Below are 22,896 nucleotides of genomic sequence, written 5' to 3' on the forward strand. Positions count from 1 at the left end.
ACACTTTGCAACTTTTCATTAGTTCAACAATCCAGACTCTAGGAAGACAACTCCGTGCCTGGTCTGTCCATGAGCGCCTTTCCCCTATTTAAAACATTGCTTCTGAATCTATTTCTTCAATTAGCAGATAAGAGATGTGGAACTCTTCTTTAAAAAGCTTACAATTTGGTGGAGGAGAGAAACAGATGTACATATAACCAAGTGCCAATGAAGGCCCTGCAGCAAAGACAGTACAGAAGAGGGGGCTAATTTAAGTGTGAGGACCAGGGAGGGCTTCTTGGAAAGAACATCTAAACCGAAGCTTTGAAGGACAAGGAAGGAGGAGAAAGAAGGAGCACTAAAGCCTGAGGAAAAGGAATGAGTATGGCAACGGAAGTGAGGACAAAGGCAGTAAATGTCAAGATAAAGACCAGCTCAGTGTGGCAGGATTGTTTGTTCAGAGAATGTAGAGGGTAATACAGCTTAAAAGGCAGGTTGATTTCAAATCAACTCCAGGCAAGTTGTCACTAAAAGAATCTGAAGGTTGTGTTCAGAAAGATTTCTCTGATGATTGTGTGAGAGATAAAGGTAAAAGGCATGGGGGTGGTTACTGTAATCCTCCAAAGAAAGAAAACTAAGTCCTGAGTTCAGTTTGTGATTAATGGGGCTAGAAAAGAGAAGGTAGCTCTAAGTTAGCACTACAGAGGTAACTGTTGGCAATTTGGGGACATGAGTGGGAGGAAGTTGTCGAAAACGACCACTGACATGATGGTGATGCGATTAACCCAGATAAGGGACACAAGAACATGTTTGTGGGGAAGTAGGTGATTTGGTGTGGGGCTTTGAGTTTGAGGGGTTGGGGTGGGTGGTGGTGGGATCCACCCATGTGGTAATGTTCACCAGCTGGAAATTTAGGCCTGGATCTTGAGAGCGATCTTGGCTAGAAGAGTGGACTTAAATTGCAGATCATTATAAGTGGTATTGAGATTTAAGAAAAAGATAAAATTGTTCAGGGAGAGGATAGGGACTTGTTTGAGAACTATCATTCTCACACAAATTTCAAATATAAGAAAAAGAGTACTTTAGCAAACTCAGAATTAGTACCCAGTTTTACTTTCAAAATGGAAACCCTCACAAGCTTCTAAGAACAACTGTTAACTCATTGGGATTCCCACAGTTTGTATGTGTCACTAAGGAGCTATTGCCTCTGATAGGTGTGCTGTGCAGTGGAAACTGGCAGATTTCATCACAAAACCCCACTGTTGGCTCTTGTGTCCAGAGCTTCTCAGCCACCTGACCATAAATCTGAGTTTCAGTCTCACCATCTGTAAAATGGGGCTATGACCTACTGTAATTGCTTCAGAGGATTTTGAAGATCAAAGGACATCCTGTATGTGAAACTGCTCTACAAACTAAGAAATTATTAGCACAAAGGGTATTAGCCTCGCATATTGCCTAGCAGAGTAGAAATGAAAAGTATTTAACAGATGCAGACTTTCTGTTATTAGGAAGGAAGTATCTTCAGGAAAGTATCTGTGTACTTCCCACACTGCCTATCACAAGGTCTGTACTCAACAGCTCATCAGAATGGAATAAATAAACCTTGGTGTCAAGTTTTGCTTTATTCTGCACCGTACGGCCTCTGGGCATTAGAGCGGGAAGAAAAGCTGATAAAACAGAAATTATTCCTTTAAGGAGTGCCTTGCTGGCTCAGTCCGTAGAGCATGTGACTCTTGATCTCAGGGTCGTGAGTTCAAGCCCCCTGTTGGGCAGAGATTACTTAAATGAAAAAAAAAAAGCTAACTTTATTTAAAAAAATATTCCTTTATACATTTTAGTTCTTTTCTCAAGCCAATGTCTCAGGATACCTGTGGGCAGTGGTTGGTTCTGCCAGCTGCATAAACTACCAGAGTTCTGAGACAAGCACAAATGATTAGACCAGAGCCAAACTCCAGCAGAGGAAAAAGATTCTTTGTTTGAAGAAGGCTCCAGAGCCAGTGAAAAGTGAATGCTGGCTTTCATGATCTGACCCAAGAAACCAAATTTCCTGGGAGGAATTGTGGGCTCTGCCTCACAAAAGTGATCCTCTGTCACTTGTTTTACACCCACTGCATAAGGAACCCACATTTTCCAAAATTCTTTTTTTTTAATGTTTTTATTATTTATTTTTGAGAGAGAGAGAGAGAGAGAGAGCGAGCGCGCACTACCAGGGAGGGGCAGAGAGAGGGAGACACAGAATCTGAAGCAGGCCCCAAGATCCAGGCTGCAAGCTGTCAGCACAGAGTCCTATGCAGGGTTAGAACTCATGAACCGTGAGATCATGACCTGAGCCAAAGTCGGGCACTTAATGGACTGAGCCACCAAGAGATGCCCCCAATATTCTTTCAAGCTAAGGGAATGGCCCTGCAGTTTCATGGGCGCCTTCTTCATCTCCTGTTTAGATATGCATGATAGAGTGCCTCTCCCCAAACTGGCAGGACAGCCTCCAGACTTTACAGCAAAGCTGGGCCCCAGTGAAGCCTCCAAAGGGCAGGATTGGACTGCCTCCAGAGAAGGCCCAGGTCCTCTCTTCTCAGTCCTTGACTTCTCACCCTGCTTTCCATGGCCTGTTTTTAAAAGTTGTTTCACGTAAGAATGCACTGCCTAAGGTTACACAGTGAGAGTAACATCTGCAGACTCTGAATCAGTCCTACATCATATAGTTGAGGATAGGGAATCCAGAACTTGGCATCAGAAGACTTGGCTTCCAGTTCTAGTTACCCTGATAAACCGTGCTTGTGTCATAAGCTTTCAGTCTGTTTTCTGTTTATATCTCTCTCAAAGGACTGCAGGGATTAAATGAGGCAAGGTACTAAAAGCACCTTAGGAATTGTTACAGTACAAAGGTGTTTTCCCTAAATGTTCTTGATATGGTCACCTGCTACAACAGATTACTGTGGCCCATCTGGCACAAAAGATATAAAAGCCTGTACTTCTGGCTGGACAGGGCTAGTTAGGGAAGAGACCTTAGCTACCAGCTGGCACAATTTCCAGGTGAGGGGGTCCTGAAGCCTGGTTCACGTTCCTCCTGGAGCCAAAGGCTGATTTCAATTACTTTCCAGTTCATCGGCAGACGTAATACTAATAACATGTTTAGAACTCAGACTAGCAATTAAAAAACCCCAGCTCTCTGAGGCTCCTTCCTGCCTCCAGGCCTTCCACATGTCCTGTTTGTCAGAATTCTCACCCTGCCCCTCTCTGAGCTACCTCTTCATCCGACAAACCTCACCTCAATGCCACTTCTTCGGTACGGAAACCTTCCTTGACCCTCCAGAAAAGAAAAGGTTTCATTCCAGACAAGAAGTTCACAAAGCAACTTCTAACTCTCCTTAGTACATTACACTTAGTCCATTGTGATTATTACTATGGAAGTCGTTTCCCATGTGAATATAAGCTGTGGGAAGGCAGGGTTCGTGTCTGTCTGGATTCTTCCACATCTTAGTACCTTGGATAAAGACAATAAAATATGTTAAATGAGGCCAGAGTTTTGGGTTTCCTTAATCTTGCTAAGAGCTCTTGTGGCAATGAAAATAAAATATATAAAGAAAACTAATTTAGGGCTGGCAGGCAAGGTTCTGGATAGAGGAATGCTTCCTTTGGCAGTTTTCTCCAATAAAAAGAATTTATGGGCTTAATTACATCATCAAGATCTTTTTCAGAGGTACAGGAATGGCCAAGGATCAAGCTTGCTCCGAATTATTCACTTTTTTCAAGTGGAGCTGCTCTCCTGGGAAGAGTAGTTCATGTCAAGGAGGAAATCAGCACAGTTTCCTTTGTAAATAGGCAACTGTCCTTTTATTTGCTTTGATTTTCAGGGCCCAGGAGACTATTTGGAGGTACAAACCTATCTTGGCAAAACCATAAAGAAGATGAAGTTCTTCTATATCAACCTCACTCTTCCCTCAATTGTTCCTATTTGTTTTTCTAATGGCCTTCCCACCCCTACATTAGCATAAATTTAAATCAACGTTCAGATTCATCTAAGAGATGTATCATTTCTACCTTACCCCAACTTAGAGAAAAAAGGTTTTCTTCTCCCAGAAGCATGACGGCAGAGAGCAGCCACCAAATCCGTGTGTATTTATACATAGGAATGTGTGTGGAATGCCTTCTAGAATCACATTTGCTTACCCTCCTTACCCTGGCCTACTTAGCCAAGCATTGGTGGGTTTAAAACCAAGCGTTGGTGCTTTACAAACATATCAACAAGAGACAGGGGCTGCCTTTTACAAAGTGCAAAGACACAATGAAAGAGCCTCCTTAAGTAAGAGTCAACATCTCTGCAATCTGCATACTAATCATAAATGTCAGTATATAAAAAACAATGACTGAGAGAGCGAGAGCGAGAGAGACAGAGAGAGAGAGAGAGAGAGAGAGAGAGAGAGAGAGATGGTGTCTTGTAGCTATGGGGGGCTGCCCCGACTAGATCTCCTGGGTCCAGAAACAGCAGGACCAGTGTGTTTAATCATCAAATGGCCAGAGCTAAAATTTCCTTATGGCCCACTCTCATGACTTTACTTTGACCTTTTCAGTTTTCAACTGGTTTATATCAGGGTGACTTCGAGGATAGTTGGCTTCAGGGATCCCTTCTTTTATGATCCTTTAATTACTCATTAGTCACTGGGGCTTTGGCAATTCCTGCAGGATGTAGGTTTCATTTCTTCCCTGTAAATGAAGAGGCAACCCAGGAGGTTGTTAAACAAGTTCTATTCAGTAGCTGGAAAAGTGAATTTCCTGTGGAATGACAGGAATTACATAGAAGCAAGCAATTTTATTTTCCTCAAATGTAGCAATAATTTTAATCTGTACATACATAAAACAAACAGTGCAATTATAAAACCTTGAAGGTGACATGCATACTTTCAGGTGCAGTTGGGATGGGAGGATGTTATTAGCATCTCCAATTTTCCTTACCGCTTTTAAAAACTAGTTCCTTATGCAAAAGCACTGAGGCAGGAAACTTCATCTGGAATGCTGAAGTTAAAGGTGAACTTCCTGAAGTCTGCGCATCTAAATATCACAAACAAAACAGAAATGACCTCCTAGAGCAGTTTGGTAAGGACTAGAGTAATATGGCTGGGCGTTCAAGCTGGGAATGAATGAAATCAGGGATGCATTTTCTGAAAAACTAAAAGAGATAATGTTTGTAACTGAGTGTCCTATTTCTGTTTCATAGTTGCTACCCATGTAAGCCCTTCCAGCAATCTTTTTATTCCATATAGTTTCTGAGTAGATGCTGTCAATGGAGTTATTTGTAACTAGGGGTGGTGAGATGCAGAAAGGAGGACCTGGGAAAATGGCTTCTTCCTTGGTGTCTGAGTCCATGCTCCTCTTCTGCTGTTCGTTCTTATGGTCTCTTCCCTGCTGTGGAAGCAGAGGTAGCTGGCGCACGATGTCAGATGCTGTCATCATTCACAGGCCCGGGGTGCAGGTAAAGGCGAGTGATGGGGGGGGGTCTACCTTTGCTTCTTCCACAATACCTTTCTCAAGCTTTCCTGGCCTTGCAGTGGAACTTCTAGAACTAGAGGCAGTTCACTGGGTCCTTGACTCACAGGCCAGGATGAGACAAGACGTGGCAGAGTGACAAGACACAAAGGGAAAATACGGTACCAGTTAGCCTCAGAGTAGGATAGAGAAATTTGTATTTGCGCTGATGAAAATTCAAATCCCCAAAGTCAATCTAAAACAAATGAAGATTTTTTTTGAGTACTGATTTTTCTCTGTACAAGTAGCCTGTGCACTTCTGGTGTTAATTCCTTGCACTGTCTCAAGTTAGATGATCCCAGGGACACTCTAGGGCAGTAGGCTCTAGCTCATCTGGAACAGCTCTTTCTGGCAGTGGCATTTTGATTTGAACCTCAAAGTAAATCCATACATGGCATCACAGTTATTAAAATAATGAAATCTTACTAGCCAAATGTAACTGCAATTCAATCAATGATATATTCACACACAAATTTAGAAAAATCAAGAGTATGATAATAAAACCATAAAATTAAACAGGAGGAAATCAATTTCTACAAGAAATCAAGTATATTTACAGTGAGATTTAAAGGGAAAAATAAGCTACTTGGATCATAAATTTAACTTTATTTTAAATAACTTTAGCTACCTTAGCTGTTAATACAATAAAAGCAGAAAGAACAGGCTGCCTTTTTTTTCCAGATTTAATCAGAAAATTGTTATCTACAATAATTGACAGAACTTGTTTCTTGTCCTTCACCCATCTCATCAAAAATTATTGCATTTTCCCCCAAACTGTATTTTTTGGATTCCTCTGTGAATATACTCATTTCGTCCTCATTCCTGGAGGCATCTTGGTTTAAATCCATCTTTAAAAAAAGGAGAAGGGGTACATATGGGAGGCAAAATATTCTCTTGAAGCCAACAGATATAGAGTTGCTAGAAGAAGCTGATTGTACACACAAGCTGCCTGGGGTCGGGAAGGGGAGGGCTGTTGATTCAGACACACGTGACAGCCTTTGGTGGACGGGCACAGGCAAAGCCCCACCGGGCCCTTGGGCCCTTCTTCCTCGTCAGGGTCAGGACTGAGCCAGCAGGGGCGGGGCTTCATCTTCCCCTTGGAACTCGTCGTTTTGGTTCTCCTCCAAAAGCCTTCATCCAGATAAGAAGCCAATGACTGATTACAAAAATAAGAATAATTAAATTTGGCTCAAGAAATAGATTGTCCAACTGTTCTGCCTTGTTATTTTTTTTTTTTCAATATCCAAGGCCTTTACAAAGAAAGAAACAAAAACACCTCTCAATCTTCCAACAAAAGTGAATTCCTTTGTTGTTTTTTTTTTTTTTGTTTTTTTGTGGGTTTTTTTTGCTCCAAATGCTACGACCTGAAGAATGGCTGCAGATTGAGATATCAAAAATCTCAGAAAAATATATAATATATTTGTATATCTCTGTATGTCTATTATTTAAATTTCACATTCCTTTAAAAGTGGTTATTCAGTCAGTAGCTGCTGAAGGAGGCTCTTCTGCTGGGCCTGGGGGGTCTGTGGTCCTGCCGTGGGTTTTTGAGTTCCCAGTGGACCAGGCTGGTTCAGGTAAGGGTCCCCGCCTACCAGATTCACTGTACATTGGACGTCAGCAAACACCTGAACCTGTTGCACCTGCTGAAACACAAATAAAAGATGTGTTTAGACAGAAGGGCCTGCCCCCCCGGCTTATGAGTGGGTACTACTTGAAGTGGAAACTCACTAGAGCATTCCTCTAGTCTGTAGTCACCACAGAGAAGAACTCTTCTGTCTTCTTGTCCTACAAAAAGAAAATCGCTGCACTCATTTTGCTCAGGGTTCTGGAAAGTTCACACTTTAAAAATAAAATCAAAATTGGAATGGTCAAGCCTCCTACAGGGTTGCCATCAATAATGAAAATGAGCATCATTGCTAATATTGCCAAGATTGGGAAAAGCCCAGTTTCAGAGTCTGGGTGTCCAGTGGTGGGTTTAAAAATATATGTGTATATATAACTGGTTATAAAAGCATTCTATGGATGACTTTAGTGGGATAAAAAAAAAAAAAACTTTATGATGTTAGAAAATTAAGGGCTTTAACCCAGTATTAGCAAAATAAAAACCACCACAACTCAGTAACAGGACATCAGCATTACTGAAGTGAATGTCCAGAAGATTTGTGTAGTATCTAAATATACTCTTACATAGCTCTTTTACATGTTGCCTTTAGAATTACAGCAAAATATTAGTAGAACAATTTTATATTTAACTTATTTTTCTTGATAGACAATTCATTTAAACACATGAGCTAAAAATAACAGTAAATTACTAGCTGAGAACAGTGTGAATTTTCCCTTTAGCTACTTTCAGTAATAATACATGTATTCCTTAAAAATGTTTAAAGTTGCATAGTTCTAGCATTTTCTATTGGGAAAACAAAGCCAGAAGTTAGTTTTTACAACCATCCTTATTAAAAAGTCATTTGTGGAACTGATTAAAGCCAGTATCACACTTGCGAATGTTCCAGACCAAGAACGGACATGCTTCTAAGGCATCCAAGTACATCTAATAGTGTCTCAAGCGTTTGGCAAACTTGTGTTTCAGGTTTAATAGGTACATGAAGTATTTTAGATTAGTGATGCATTTTTCAGTCATTCATCACTAATTTATGTCAATTACACTCAGCTTCTTGGGAAAACTTTTCTATCCTAATAGAATAAAAGTTGTTTTCATCACCCTTTATTGGCCATATGTCAAATGTCCCGACCCCCAACTGGTGTATCAGTCCAGCTCCCACGTCTTCTCCTCTTGACCCATCTATACCTCCACACTGCTCTCCCTCAGAGAAGGCAGACAGCCCTGAGCTGTCTTCTCAACCTGCTGGACTAAACTTTTATTTAGATTAGCATCCCTTTCCTCTTTATCCTCTTCTCTGCCTGTTTTCTCAAGTTTTGATTCTTGACCCCACAGGCTCCTATCTGTCTTCTTTTGGGTTCTTTCCTGTGCATCTAATATACACCAACTCTCTGTCTGAGTCTAATTCTCTGGCTTTCTCTGTGCCCTCTCCTCACCTCTGTTCTCTAACTTCTCTTTCCTACAGCTCCCCCCCTGGCTTCCTCTCTCTCCATGTCAACAATCCCCCTACTAGTCTCCCTCCTGTTTCTCTACAGTCTGTTCTTTTCCGGTTCTCTCCTGTCTTGCCTCCTCCCCATCTCCACTCTCCAAATACAGGTAGTCCTCAATCCTCCCTGAGCCCTCCTCTCTTGGTTCTCTTCCTTCTCCTTTTCTGTATATCTGTTTCTATATTTCTATTTAACTTGCTCCCAAGCTTCTGTTTGACAAATACAAAAGCACTGGAGCAAATAGAGATCACATGATGGGCTATAAGAAAAAGAAGATTCTGCCACTGAAACTTAGCATGAGCACAAGCTGTAGTGCTTGGAGGCACTGATTTAAAAAAAACCAAAAAACAGCATGTAAAGTTTCACGTTTATGTGTTTCAACATATAAAACACTGGGCCACAGTACAAGGTGTTTCTGTCCCCAAACACTTAAAAACATTCTTAATGAAGGCATGATCAAACGAACTAGAGAGAATATTTTGCTTCTTTAAAAAGAATGTTTTTAAGATAGTCTATTTTGAAATAAAAAAAAAATCAAAAAGATTAAACCAAACTTTAGCCATTTTGAACTGCTACTTAAAAACAGGTGCCTGAGCCCAGACCTCTGAGGACTTCAGATGCTGCCACACCTTCACAGACAGGCAGAGCAAGACGCGTGCAAGCCCTACGATTTGTCAGGTGAGAGGAACAGCATGAGAGCAGGGTCCCAACCTCTTAAGATTCTCCAGCAGAGTTTTATATCAATGCAATTGCTGTCTCAGAGCTCAAGAACTTTTAAACTTGGTTGTTTAGTTTTCACTAGTCTGCCGAGCTGCCCAGTGTATGTCTCTGTAGGTGTGAGACCTTGAATACCTTCCAGTGAATGAAGACTTCACTTCCCCCATCACGGAATCCCCTCTTCACTCTCATAGGCCTCAGATCCTCTTTCTTGATGCCCCGACTATGGACACGGCTCCTGACTGGTTTTTCTCTTCCTGGGGAGGCTGTCCAGTACTCCTTCTGTCCCTCAAGATGAAGCCTGAGCCAGTGCTTATATCACTGTGCCCCCTCTAGGGGACACTTCATCTGTAGGACTCAGTCCAAACCCCTGAGTTTAGCATTCAAGGCCTCCAGAAATTTGCCCCAATCTATTTTTACCAATTTTATTTCCTATAAAATCTTATTACAAACCCTTTACCTTCAGTGGATTTGGCTTCCCAGGACCGTGCTAAGGTATTACTGTTTCCCTGTCTCGGCTCCCTCTACTCCCAATGCCCTAGATTTCCCAGCTCACTCCTTCCTTCAGCCTCTGACACTTTCTACTTCATTTTGCCTTGTTAACTGTCCTCAAGGCCCAGTTCAGCTCCTGTGTAAATGCTCTTCTGACCCTCACAGCATTTTCTCTTTTAAACCTAATGGTTCCTGTCACTTGTAATATAAATTTGAGTTTGCCTTCTTTGGTTATGTGACAATTTATGTGCATATGTCTACATGTTTTATCATTCAAGTGATATGGCAGAAAGAGCATGAACTTTGGTTGTTAGAAATACGTGGGTTTGAACCTCAGCTCTGCCCCTTTCTAGCTTTGTGAACTGTGTGCGTGGTTAAATCTCCTCAGGTTCTGTTTCTTCATCTGTGAAAAACTGGAATGCTACTTCCTTCATAGGGTCATAGGGAGGCTTACATGAGATAAAGCAGACAGTGCTTAGCACAGTGCTGGGCAAATTGTAAGTGTTTCACAAAAGAAACTTCCTTTCCTCATTTCTCCCCCAAAGTTCACCTAAAGGGCAAACATGTCTCATGTTTCGTTGTATCTTCACCTTACCATAATGCCTGTACAATATTTTTAAAATACACATTTAGTAAGACACTAACGACCAAACCAAAGTTACTAAAGTGAACTAAAACACCCACAATCTCTAAATTTATGTTAATATAGGAAGGTGGCCATCCTTGCTATTTGAATTGTTTTGAAACGAACTTCTAAAAGGAGGCAGAGTACACAGCAGGCATTCTGTTTTGTCTGAATTTACTGAGATCTTTTGAGGTACTTGGATTACACACGAGTTTTAGAATGGTGCTTATTTACAAAATAACAATTAGTGGCCACCATTTGTGATCCCTTTATCCTATTTAACCACCGGATTAAACCTTTTGAAAGCTTCTCTCATTTAACCCTTTCAACAACTCTCTAAGCAGGTAACTTGTTAGTTCTGTTGGTTAGATAGCAGCCCAGGGAAGTCCTCTAACATGCCCAGGAGGACATAGCTAAGAAGAGGAGAGCCAGGACTCACATCCAGGTCTGACTCCCAAGGTCAGGCTCTTAACCATGATGCTGAACAAAGTTTCCTGTGTATCTAGAGTACACTTGGCAGCTCTGGGTTTAGAATTTTCTTACTGACCTGGGTTCCATCTGTTTCTGTTTTGAGAAGGTCAGTGGATGAGAGCTGGTTGCAGTAGAGGCCTGTGTGTCTCAGTGCTGGATCATTTATCTATTAAAGATAAGTACAAGACCAAATTACAAGCAAGTTGTTTAAGTTGAAGACCAAATTCTTCAATGACAAATAATCTCACTGACAGAAAATAGGAGTGCAGCAGGAATAAAGAGCTTAGCAATTTACTATGTTGTTATAAGTCAGGACAGTGGTTCCCTTTGCAGGGGTGAAGAGTGACATGAAAGTAGCATGAGAAGAACCTCTGGGTGCTACTGATAATGTTTTGTTTCTTGATCTGAATGGTAGCTTTAAAGAAGTGTTCAGTTTGTGAAAATTCACTGACTTGTATATTTTTCTGTATATTCTATTTATACAATACTTCAATAAAAGTTATATTCACACACACACACACACACACACACACACACACACACACACACGTTAATTAGCAAACGACTTCTTTTTGTCATTAAGAGAAAATCAGATTAATCCGATTTATCCCCTGCCTGAATCAGCGAAAGAACTGGATAAAATATATGAAACGAAGGCACTCAAGACACTGGACAAACCCAATGAAGGAGAGTGACTCCTAAGAGCTGGGAAACAATGGAGATGAGTCCTATGATTGCCCCAGCCTACATCTACAGAGAATTTCCAGGCTGCAGCCAGCACGGGGACAGGGAACCCAGGCAGAGCCCGGCAGGCTCTGTGAGTGGAGAAGATACAGCTGGAAGTCTGAGATGGTCAAGGCAGCTGGAATTCAGAGGTCAGAATATCAGAGGAGTGGGAGCTACACAGAGAGGAAGCTCGGAAGATCTGCAGAGGGACCCCTTGAGCCTGCAACTTAGTACTGATCTGTTAATGGCTTTTAGGGAACTACCCAAAGCAGAGGGAAGAGTCACCTGTGAAGATGCTGATGGAATAATTCCCAAAGGTCACACAGAGCTGGCAATAGGTCCTGACCTCACCAGCCAGAGTGGAAAACGTAATTCACATAGTATCAGGTAGTGTATTAGAAAGGCTTTGCCTCAGCAGTAAAGGAAAACGAGCCCTATACTAAATGCTGCTCTGGTCCCATTAAACAAAAAAGGAAGACGTGAAAGGACCAAACTGTTTCAAGTAACTTAACCAGTCCCAGAACAAAGCTCAAGAATGTAGGAGTATCAACGAGGTAAAATTCACATGTGTGGCACCCAATAAAAACTTACCAGGCATGCAAATTAGCAGGAAAATATGATCCATGATGAAAAGAAAAGTCAATCAATTTGAAACCAACCCCAAAATGATGCAGATGATAGAACTGACAGGCAAGAATATTAAGACAGTTATTATAATAACCATATTTCATATGTTCAAGAAGATAAGAGGAAAGACTAAACATGTTAGAGGTATGGAAGATATAAAAGAGGTCCAAACTGAACTTCTGGAGATGGAAAATAGAAAACCTGAGAAGAAAAATACACTGAATAAAACTAACAGATCAGACATTGCAAAAGAAAAGATTAGTGAATTTAAAGTTACAGCAATAGAAACTATCCCAAATCAAACACACAGAGAAAAAAAAAAAATTGACCTTGCATCCCTCCCCCTCAAATCTGCAAACCCAGGGAATCTGTGATCTGGGGGACAACTTCAAGTGGCCTACTTTGTATGTGTGTGTGTGTGGGGGGGGTGTGTGCGTGTGGGGGGGAGTCTCTGAAGGAAAGGGGGGTGGGTGGTGACAGAAAAATATTTGAAGAAACAATGGCCAATGTTTTTCCAAATTTGATGAAAATTATACATCCATAAATCAGGAAGCTCACTGAAGTCCCAGCACAAGAACCATGAACACAATCACTAAGGCATATGGTAATCAAATTGCTTAAAACCAGCGACAAGCAGAATAATCTTAAAAGCAGCCAGAGAGGGAAAAATCAATCGTGTACAGAGGAACAAAGATAAAATGCCAGCAGATACCTCATCAGAGACACTGCAGTGAAGCAACGTCTCCAAAGTACTGAAAGCTAAAAGTAAAGCCAACCTAGAATACAGGGAAAACTTTCAAAGATGAAGGTGAAACAAAAGGTTTCTCAGACATACAAGAGCTGAAGGAATTCAGCAGCAGCAGACTATAAAAGATGTTAATGTTAAATGAAGACCTTCAGGCAGAAGGAAAATGATACCAAGCTGGAAATTTGGATCTACACACAGGAAGGAAGAATACTGGAAATGACTACATGGGTAAATACAGGAGCCTTATTTAAATTAAAAATATATATCTAGTTGTTTAAAGTAAAAGCATGTGGGGCATATGACATACGTAGGCACAATATGTACGATAACAACAGCAGAGGAAGGGAGAAATGGGAACAGCTGTGAGGTTCTTATATAAGAGGTCATATAATAGCGCTTGAAGGTACATGGCGATAAGTTAAAGATGTATGCTCTGAACTCTGAAGCAACCGCTAAAATAACAAAATGGAGGTACATATAGATAATAAGCCAATAAAGGAGATAAACTGAATTAAAGTGTTCAATTAAACCCCCAAAAGGCAGGAGATGGAACAAAGAGAAAACAAGATGAGATATTTAAATTCAGCCATACCAATAATCACATTAAATGTCAATGGGCTAACCACTCCAATTAAAAGGTGCAGATTGTCGAACTGAATAGGAAAGCAAGACCCAGCTATATAAGAAATACGCTTTAAGTGTAATATTCTTTTACCTAATTCATTATATTTTTCATTATTTTGTTTTAATCTTCTGGAGATAGTGAAAAATTCTAATAACTGAATAATAAGGACAAGAACAAGAAACAACACTATTTAGGTCTTCTATTTTGCTATAGGAAATAAATCACTAAGTTATTGATTTTTTCCCTGCTAAACTCTTAAGGGACTTATTATATAAAGTGGGGGGATGAGGAATGGAAAGTTAAAAAAAATTTTTAATAAAAAATATTCTATAGAAAAGGTAATCAGTGTTCACATGTTTGTAAGATTTGCTATAAATTATAGCTACATGGTCACAGTCTAGTCACCAGTCTCCTTTGTGGTTGCTGAAAATGAGAATAGCAACTATAGGCAGTTACCCCAATGACCTTAAACATCATTTTGAATTTAGTCATTCTATCCTTAAAAATCTTCAGGAGGCTCCAGGATAAACTCTAAAACATTCAGATGGCTTGCGAGATCCCTAAAAAGCTTACCACATAAATTCTGCTTTAAACATAATATAAATGTCCCCTTAACATTCATTAGACTTTCAACCTCTATTCCTGCCTAGATTATGCTGTGGCAACCGGTCTTGAATATTCTTTTCTATTCTCTTTCTTTAGGCAAATCTTCCAAGAAGCCTTTCCTAATTAGGCGTTTTTCTTTTAAACTCTCAGTAGTTAATTGTACATCTTCCTAATCTGACATAAATATGTATGGCGCTAGGGAGGCCCATCTCTTACACAGAGGTTTTGTCCTATTATTCAACTGATCCTTTGTTAACGTCGTGTCTCCCCAACTTGTCAGTATTATCTCCCACAGAACTACCTTTGTATATAGTAAGTAGTGAATAAATGTTTGTTGAACTGAAAGGGAAAAATGAAGAAAATGTGTTCAGAAGATAAAAGGGTATGCTCCGAGCCAATATATTATATATATCATTTTATAATAAATCTAAAACACTAAAATCTCTTGAGACTAAAATCTTAGGAGGTCTGTCAAAATTTCCACTGTGTATCTTAAGAGAGGCTAACTCAAAAGACAGCGGGAAAAAAATAAAGAAGTGCATCTTCTCCCCCCTAGTGTTACTGAGAAACAATTAACACACATCACTGCGTGGTGTGGTAATTTCTGACAAGCAACTGCGAACATACCTGATTTTCCCTGGAATAACGACTCGTGGTGTGTGGTGTGCATGCCAGCTGTGCCACTTACCTGCTCAGGGCACACAGTGTTCATTCCTGGCATCTGCAAAGAGCTCATCTGCATCTGGCCCATCATCGGGTTCATGTTCTGAACATTTGTGTTTCCACCTGCCATGGACACGGTGATGCTCATATTGTTGTACACTCCGGGCTGCGCAGGCGTGGGCTGGCTCTGGACAGCTTGACTGAACACGCTGTTAACTCAAAAACAATCCCAGTTACATCCACGGATTGTGAACGTGGGGATGATGTGACTGGACTCTGTTTCTTAATTATTAGATAAAATGCGATAGAAAATATTATACGTTTTTAAATGACGTGTAAGACTTTATCTTACTACAATATATAAAGACTGAGTATAATTCGGATGAATTTTGAACTCTGCACAGAGGATTTAATAACTACATAAAGCTCATTTTAAGTGACAATTATCTGGCCTTGTATCCGAGTTGTTAAGCCCCAATTAGCTGAATAAGAAAGTAAGTTGTCCACATAAGTAAATCTTCAAGATAACTGAAGTTTACTCATTTAACCATCAAAACCATTCTAAAATTTGTTACGCCATTTTGTATTCCCAAATAGAGAATGTTCTATTTAAGCAAAATGCCTGGGATATATATCAATCTTCAATAGATACTCATTGAATAAATTAACAAATTCAAAGATGGCATTCTTGTATTGTCATTGCTTGTATATTTTCTTAGACTTAGCATTGTGTTTCACTTATTCCTTGTCTCTCTGCTCATTCATGGCACATGGCAAGCACTCGGTAAATATCTGATGACTAAGTGACTTATGGACATAGGTTATTACTCGGTGTTGTCAACTGATGAGGTTTAGACTGCTTCTTATTTATGGATTTTTCTGGGATCTACACCAATGTTTTTCTAACTGTAGTCCAGACAGCATCTGCAAGAGAATTCCCTGGGACTTGTTGAAAACTGGGAGGCAGCTATGCTTACCACTATAGCACCAAGGCCAGGACGTATTAAAAATTGAGACTCCCAGGCCTTACTCCAGCCCTAGTGAAACACAGTTTCTGAGGATGGATACAGAAAGTTGCATTTCTAACTATTTATGCACATTAAGACTCAAGGGACTTTATTCAGTGTTCTATAGCTTGCCGTCATTTCTCAAAGTTTCAGCTTCTGGCTGCTTTCAATATGCTATAAACTAAGAGGAATATAACCAGATATATTTATTTGGCAAATGTAAATGTTTAAAAACTTCACAGGTCTTCTCAGGCCTAAAGACAGCTTTATGTCTTTTCTAGAAGCAAAATGCAAAGGCAATTATGTTTTTCAGAGGGCTTGTTTTATGGACTTGCTTCTTCATGGCCTCGTTCTGGACTTTTGTTACACCAAAGATCTTAAATGTTAAACCAGCTTCTTCTCTTAGCTGGTAGAATAGTATGGAATAAACTCCCAAGTAAATACATCTGGAAACTTTATATTTGAACCCCAAAATTCTAAATGATACAGATACACACATCTAAAGGAAAATAATGTGAGTTGTGTCTTTTGTAAGTTCTACAAAACATCAAATGTTTGATGATTGTCATCAATTGTTAAACAATAAGCTGCTGGTAAAATTCCATCTATTTTAATGTTAATTCTGGAGAATTTGATTTCTAAAAATCATTTACCCCATCAATTGCTTATCTATTCCTTGCTAGCTCCTGGGAGGTAAGCAGGATGTACTGACATTTATAGTTTCTGGTAGATTAAGGTAATCATACTAAAATTAACAGGCCAAGAAACAGCCTATCCATCATGTCTGAAGAAAAGTAGCAGATTTTCCCCAAGTAATTATAAAACACAAATGCTCAAAGAAAATTACATGCCCAGGAAATGGTCAATAATACATCTTTGAGCCATTAATGTCTGTACAGTGTGTATGCTTGTACAGCGTCCCCACAACTAAAGGTGAGGAAAAACCTATTAGTTTGCTGCCCATTTTCTAATGAGAACATTTCTGCCGCAGACAATGCTCATTTGTCAACGGATACATAAATCACCACTGTGGAGGCTCAGCTCAGGCTAATGCCTGCAGAAGCTTCAAGGGCTGCAATGATGTCATTCTTAGTGAAAAAAAGTTTAGGATTTAATTTCTTTTCACATTTTATACTTGGGACTTATATTCACTTAAGTTCTTTCAGACTGCTCTTGCCAATAGTTCCATTTCAGTTTCTTCCATTATGAGAAGAAGACCATGCCCTTCTGCAGCATAACTCCCTGTTCTAGGCCTCAGAGGGACTGTAGGCTTCACTGGCACCTTAGGCCTCCCTCCCTCTGCTTTCCTGGCCACCCCGGGGGCAATTACTGCAGTTTCCTTAGGCTAGCCCCAGGTGTTTGGTAGCCCCTAAATCATGGTGCAGGGGGGAAGGTAAGGATGAAGACTTCCGGCCTGAAGTGGCTTCCATAGATACAGGTATTAACAAGCAGGGAGGCGCTCCAGGTCAAATAAGTCTAAAAAGGAAGGGTTAAACAACAGGCCTTCCTAGCCTTTAAAATGCTAATAAGTGCTAGGAATCTTCAGAGCGATTAGTGTTACACAGAAACCTGCACCGTTCCAGGACAAAGAGCCTTGCTTTAACCCTTTCTTTTTCTTGCCACCGGAGAGATAATGAAAAAGAATCACATTACACTGTCTCGGAACCCTATTACATCATTCTACTAAAAGAGTCTTTGTTTTCACGTTTTACTCCTCTCACTCCTGTCACCAAGTGGACTCTCGGTAACTCGACAGCAAGGGCAGTTCCCCCCTGCTCCTTGCGGTGTCTTGCACTGTGCAATACAAACAGGGAGTGGTCGCAAAATACACGTGGACTGTGTCAACTAATACGCTTTCACACGTGAAGCAAATAAGCAAGTGCGAATGCTTGAAGAGTTGATCTGTTTTCTTCTTCAAGTGATTTGGCAAAGTCGAAGTTCACAAAAACCGTGAAAGTACAAGAAAAATTCAAGTCCACTTTGAATCTGAATTCAAGAAGTGACCGAGGCAGGGGAGGGAATCTCTGTATCTATTCACTCAACAGATGTACATTAAGTGCTCACCTGTTCTAAAGGATGGACATACCCGAGTAAACAAAAACAGAGTCCTGGCTTTTAGGATGATTATATTGTAGTTGGAGGAGACAGACCATAAACAGACAGACTAACACACAATATGTGTGGTGTTAAGTACTAGGAAGAGACATACAGAAGGCAAGGAGGGGATCAGGGGGTAGAAAATGCTGTTGTTTTGGAAATGATGGTCAGGGAAGTTTCATCTGGTGACATTTAATATCTATGTCTAATAAGGTGACATTTAAGGAGAGACTTGAAGTGTGACAGCACAAACCATGTGGCTACTGTGAGAAGAACATTCCAGCAGAGGGACTTAAAAATGCAAAGGCCCTGAGTTTGCAATGTACTTGGCACATGTGAGCACCAGAAGAATACACAGACACCAGTGTGGCAGACTGAGTGATGGCAATAGCAGCTGAGGTCAGAAGGTACCCAGGAACAAGATCACGTGGGCTTCACAGGCCCTATATTGTACTTGGAGTAAGTAGGTGAGTTCTGAGTAATGGACTGACATACTGCTCATGTTCTGAAAGCATCACTCTGGCTACCATGCGGAGATTACACGGCAGGGAAGTGAGGGTGGAAGCAGGAGACAGAAGGCTACTGCACGGTCCTGGAAGAAGATGGTGGCTCACACTAAAGAGTACAAGTGGGACGGGTAAGAAGTGAGAGCTGCTAAGAAGCTGATGTGATTTGCTGATGGGATGTCTGATGTGGGATGTGAGGGAAAGAGAAGAGGGTTTCTCCTGAATAACTGGAAGAATGAGGTTGTAGTTTACGGAGATGGGGAAAGGTAGGAGAGGAGCTTTGGGGAAGAAGACCGTGGTAAGTTTTAGATGCCTATCAGATTTCTGACTGGGATGTTGACTGAGCAGCTGGATGTACACCATGGTGTTCAGGGGAGAAGTCGGGGCTGGAGATTTAAAGCGGGGAGTCAGGAGCATCAACATGGGCATTTATAGCCGTTAACAGTGGATGGCATAACCAAGGGAGCAAGTAGACAGAATGAGCTCTGAGGATTTCAAGTGGAGGTCAGGGAGATGAGGAAGATCCAGTGGAGGACACCAAGAGATAGGATGAGAGTCACCTTTCTCAAGAGAGAAAGCTGTTCCAGAACCCAAATGAAGAAGGGGCTTCAAGAAAGAATAAATGCTCAACTATATCAAATGCTACCAACGATCCCTGCATTTGGCATTGTAGAGGTCTTGCCGACCTTGACAAGAATACTCTGGAAAAGCGGCAGAGATGAAAGCCTGACTGGCCAACAAGGAATGGAAGGAGAGGTAGCATTAGAGTACAGTCTTTCAGGGAATTTAACTGTAAAAGGGTGTGGACCTGTCAGCCGGACCTTGTTTTTACCAAGACACATTTAAGTGCTTAGGTGTAGGTATGGAGCAAGAGTTTAGTTGGGTTTATAATCATGGACCATGGACTCTAAAGTGAATTTAGGAAGCTGGGATTAGAACACATTAGGAGACTAACTTCTTCCTGCAGGTTATATAGATGGTTCCATTTCTACCTAATTCACACACAGTCCTCACTAAGAGCTACGCAGTTCTCAAAAGAGAAGATTTCCTCTCACCTTTCAGTGAACTTTAGGAGAATATGGTCTTAAGTTTTCAACTTTAACTGCCTTACTTATTATGTTGTCAGATCAAACGGCTTCCCTGTCATTAGAACCAAGACACAACCTAATTAAAACCCTTATAAAACTCAAGTGAAGTGTGAAAAGTTCAGCAGCCAGGATTTGGGGGGAAAATGACATCCGTGAGATAATTCTAAGCAGAATGGGCAAGGTGAGGCCACTGAAAATCTAGAGATTCAAAAAGCTGGATGAGGCAGAATGGCCTTAGAAGCCTCAAAACCTTTGCTGTTGCTATGAGATCTTTCAAACGTGCTGAGAAGGGTGAAACCTGTATGCTCACTATTCAGCTCTAGTGAATTCTGATGTTTTGCCATTCTTGCTTTAGATTTTCAGGATTTTCTAAAGTAGGCTCCATGCCCAGCATGGAGCCCAGCGCAGGGCTTGAACTCACGACCCTGAGATCAAGACCTGAGCTGAGATCAAGAATCAGATGTTTAACCGACTGAGCCACCCAGGCACCCCTAAGACTTTTAGGATTTTTAAGTGTTTTTATAAAGAATGACTTTTTTTTTTTTTTTTTTAAAGTACCCATTTCTATATCTGTCCCAGGGAAGCTCTGTTACACACGGGAGTTGATCACATTCTTCAGGTGTGCTGGGGGTGGGATGGAAAGGTTGGGGGCCATTAGGTCACTTTTCCATACTGTAAACATACAGATTTGTATTAAAAATGACTTGAAACTTAAAGGATTTAAAAGTCATTATTTTTCTTTGCTAAAACACAAAATTCAGTTCCATGAACTTGCAAATGGCAGTAGCCAATAATCTATTTGGATTGTGAAGGCAGGAGTGTTCTGTGCTGCAGAGGATCAGGGATGTTCATATATAAAAACTGCCCCTTACTTGTTGTTTCCCATTGCTCCTTGCTGCCAGGCCTTCATGTCTGGTGACTGGTACCCAGAAGTGGGTGGAGTCTGCTGGAGCAGAGAGCTCTGAGGAGGAGGGATTGGCATCGGCACCATGGAGCTCCCAGGGCTTAGAGATGGAGCAAAGCTGGCCTCACCTTGGGGAACCATTCCTGCAAATTAACACAAATTAATTTAAGTGAATACTATAAATTTATTAATCCCATAAAAGAGAACCCCCCCCCCCCCCCCGCCAAGGATCTGTCATACTAGAAGTTAGAAATAGCCTATTCAACAGAGTAGGGAAAACATTTCAGTTTCTTCAAAATAAGGCCGGAAACTTCAGTATCAACAGTCAGACAAGTAAACATAAAATAAGTTTGGAAGAATGCTTTCTATTAACTGAGACATTGATTTGGGTACCAAGATTATGTATAATGTTTTTTTTTCTGTTCTTTGCTTACACGAATTTTTAAGTGTGAAAGACATATATGTCAGATTACCTGTGTCATAAAAATAAGTTAGAAAGGGAAAAAGGTTAAGACAAATGCATGTGTGAAATGAAAAATGACAAAGTTTTTCTGTCCATGCCTCAGTCACCTTTGTGGGCTCTTCTTCCCTTCCCTGTCCTTTCCTTTTAAGCTTTATTGAGATATAATCTACATAGCCTCAAATTCACTCATCGAACTGCACAACTCAATGATTTTTAGTAAACCGTATGGAGCCATGCATCTATCACCCTGAAGGCCTCCGATGCCTGTCTACAGTCATTCCTTTCTCCTATCTCCAGCCTCAGGCAACCACTGATCTGCTTTCTGTCTTGACAGATGTGCCTTTTGGGGAATTCTCACATAAACGTAATCCTATAAGGTCTTTTGTGTCTGGCTTCTTAGTGTTTTTGAGGTTGACCATTCTGTAGCATTTATTGGTAGTTCATTCCTTTCTATGCAGGGTAATTCTTCTTTTTTTTTTTTTAAGTTTATTTATTTGAGAGAGAGAGAGAGAGAGAGAGAGAGGGAGAGACAGAATCCGAAGCAGGCTCTGCAATGTCAGCACAAGCCCGACGTGGGGATCGAACTCACGAGCTGTGAGATCATAACCTGAGCCAAAATCAAGAGTCAGATGCTTGACCAACTGAGCCACCAAGGTGCCCCTCTATGCAGGGTAATTCTTATTAGCAGCTATTGATATAATTGTGTTGAAAATCAGCTGGCCATAACATTAACAGTTTATTTATGGATTTTTATTCTGTTGCAGTGATCTGTGTGTCCACACTTGTACTAATATTATATTGTCCTCATTGATGTAACTCTATGGTAATTTTTGAAACTGACAGTCATCCAACTTGGCTTTTCTTTTTCAAAATTGTCTTGGCTACTCTGGGTCCTTTACATTCCCATAAAAATTTTAGGAGAAGCTTTTCAGTTTCTTAAAAAGCATGCTGACATTTTGACTGCATTGAATTATGAGATCAATTTGGAGTGAATTTAGCATCTTTTCAGTCTTTTTCCGATTTCATTTTATACAGTTTCCATTGTTATATCTTCAAGTTCATGAATCTTTTCTTTTGTAATGCCTAATCTCCTTTTTATCCCATCTACTATACTTTTCATCTCAGACATTGTCCTTCTTGTCTCCAAAAGTTTGATTTTGGTTTTAGTTATATCATCCTTACCTTTACTTAGTATGTTCAAGCTTTCCTCCAGTTTCTTGACCATACAGAATGTATAATTATTATAAATTATACATTGAGACAATTGTATGACTCAATGTCCTGTCTACTAATTCTATCATTTGTGTGATTTCTGAGTTGGTTTTGATGACTGATTTTTCTCCTTATCATTGGTTTTATTATCTTGAATCTTTGCGTGCTTGGTAATTAAAAAGTTCAGATCCCAGACCTTGTGGATTTTACCTTGTTAGGTGCTAGATTTTTAAAAGTCCTTTAACTATTTTCAAACTTTGTCTGGGTTGTAGTTAGATTATATGGAGACAGTTTAATTCTTTTGGGTCTTGTGCCTTAAGGGACAAGAGCAGAGTTTAGGGCATATTTTGCCCTATTACTGACGCAAAACCCTTCTGAGTATTCTACTTGACATCCCACGAATTATGAGGTTTTCAATTCTGGCTGGTGGGAATAGAAGCTGGCCCTGTGCGAACTTTGTAGATTGTTCTCTATAATCTTTCCAGGTGTTTTTCCCTAGCGTTGGTTTGTACACACACACACACCTGAGTGGGACCCTGTGCACATCTCTGTGGCTCTCTGTGTGACTCCTTCCTTGTCCTATGAGACCTCTAGTTTTCCTGAGACCTCTAGTTGCCTGGCTTTCCTGGACTCCCAGTTCCATGGGCTCGACTCAGAGAAACCACTGGCTCCTGTTGGATTCCCTCTCCATGTAGCATGGTCTGGACAATTT

General features: G+C 40.6%; 1 protein-coding gene across 7 annotated transcripts in view; it reads right to left on the reverse strand.

The window, feature by feature from the left end:
- Nucleotides 1–4,769: 4,769 nt before the first annotated feature.
- The window catches only part of NCOA1 (nuclear receptor coactivator 1), a 186,474-nt gene continuing 168,347 nt past the window's right edge, over nucleotides 4,770–22,896 (reverse strand). For 4 of the 7 annotated variants that reach the window (XM_047067823.1, XM_047067826.1, XM_047067821.1 and 1 more), the window contains 4 exons: nucleotides 20,478–20,652; nucleotides 14,933–15,116; nucleotides 10,989–11,078; nucleotides 4,770–7,145 (listed from right to left, as the gene is read on the reverse strand). In XM_047067823.1, coding sequence (XP_046923779.1) covers nucleotides 6,975–7,145; nucleotides 10,989–11,078; nucleotides 14,933–15,116; nucleotides 20,478–20,652 — 620 coding nt within the window. In that variant the 3' untranslated portion in view covers nucleotides 4,770–6,974. Of the gene's footprint in view, nucleotides 7,146–7,230; nucleotides 7,288–10,988; nucleotides 11,079–14,932; nucleotides 15,117–20,477; nucleotides 20,653–22,896 lie in introns of all 7 variants that reach the window. The other 3 variants (XM_047067828.1, XM_047067827.1, XM_047067824.1) reach the window with 3 other exon arrangements.

Source organism: Lynx rufus, unplaced genomic scaffold (genome assembly GCF_022079265.1).
Source record: "Lynx rufus isolate CCGP_SWC_20201006 ecotype Redwood Valley unplaced genomic scaffold, mLynRuf1.p SCAF_8, whole genome shotgun sequence".
In the NCBI taxonomy this organism is placed as follows: Eukaryota; Metazoa; Chordata; class Mammalia; order Carnivora; family Felidae; genus Lynx; species Lynx rufus.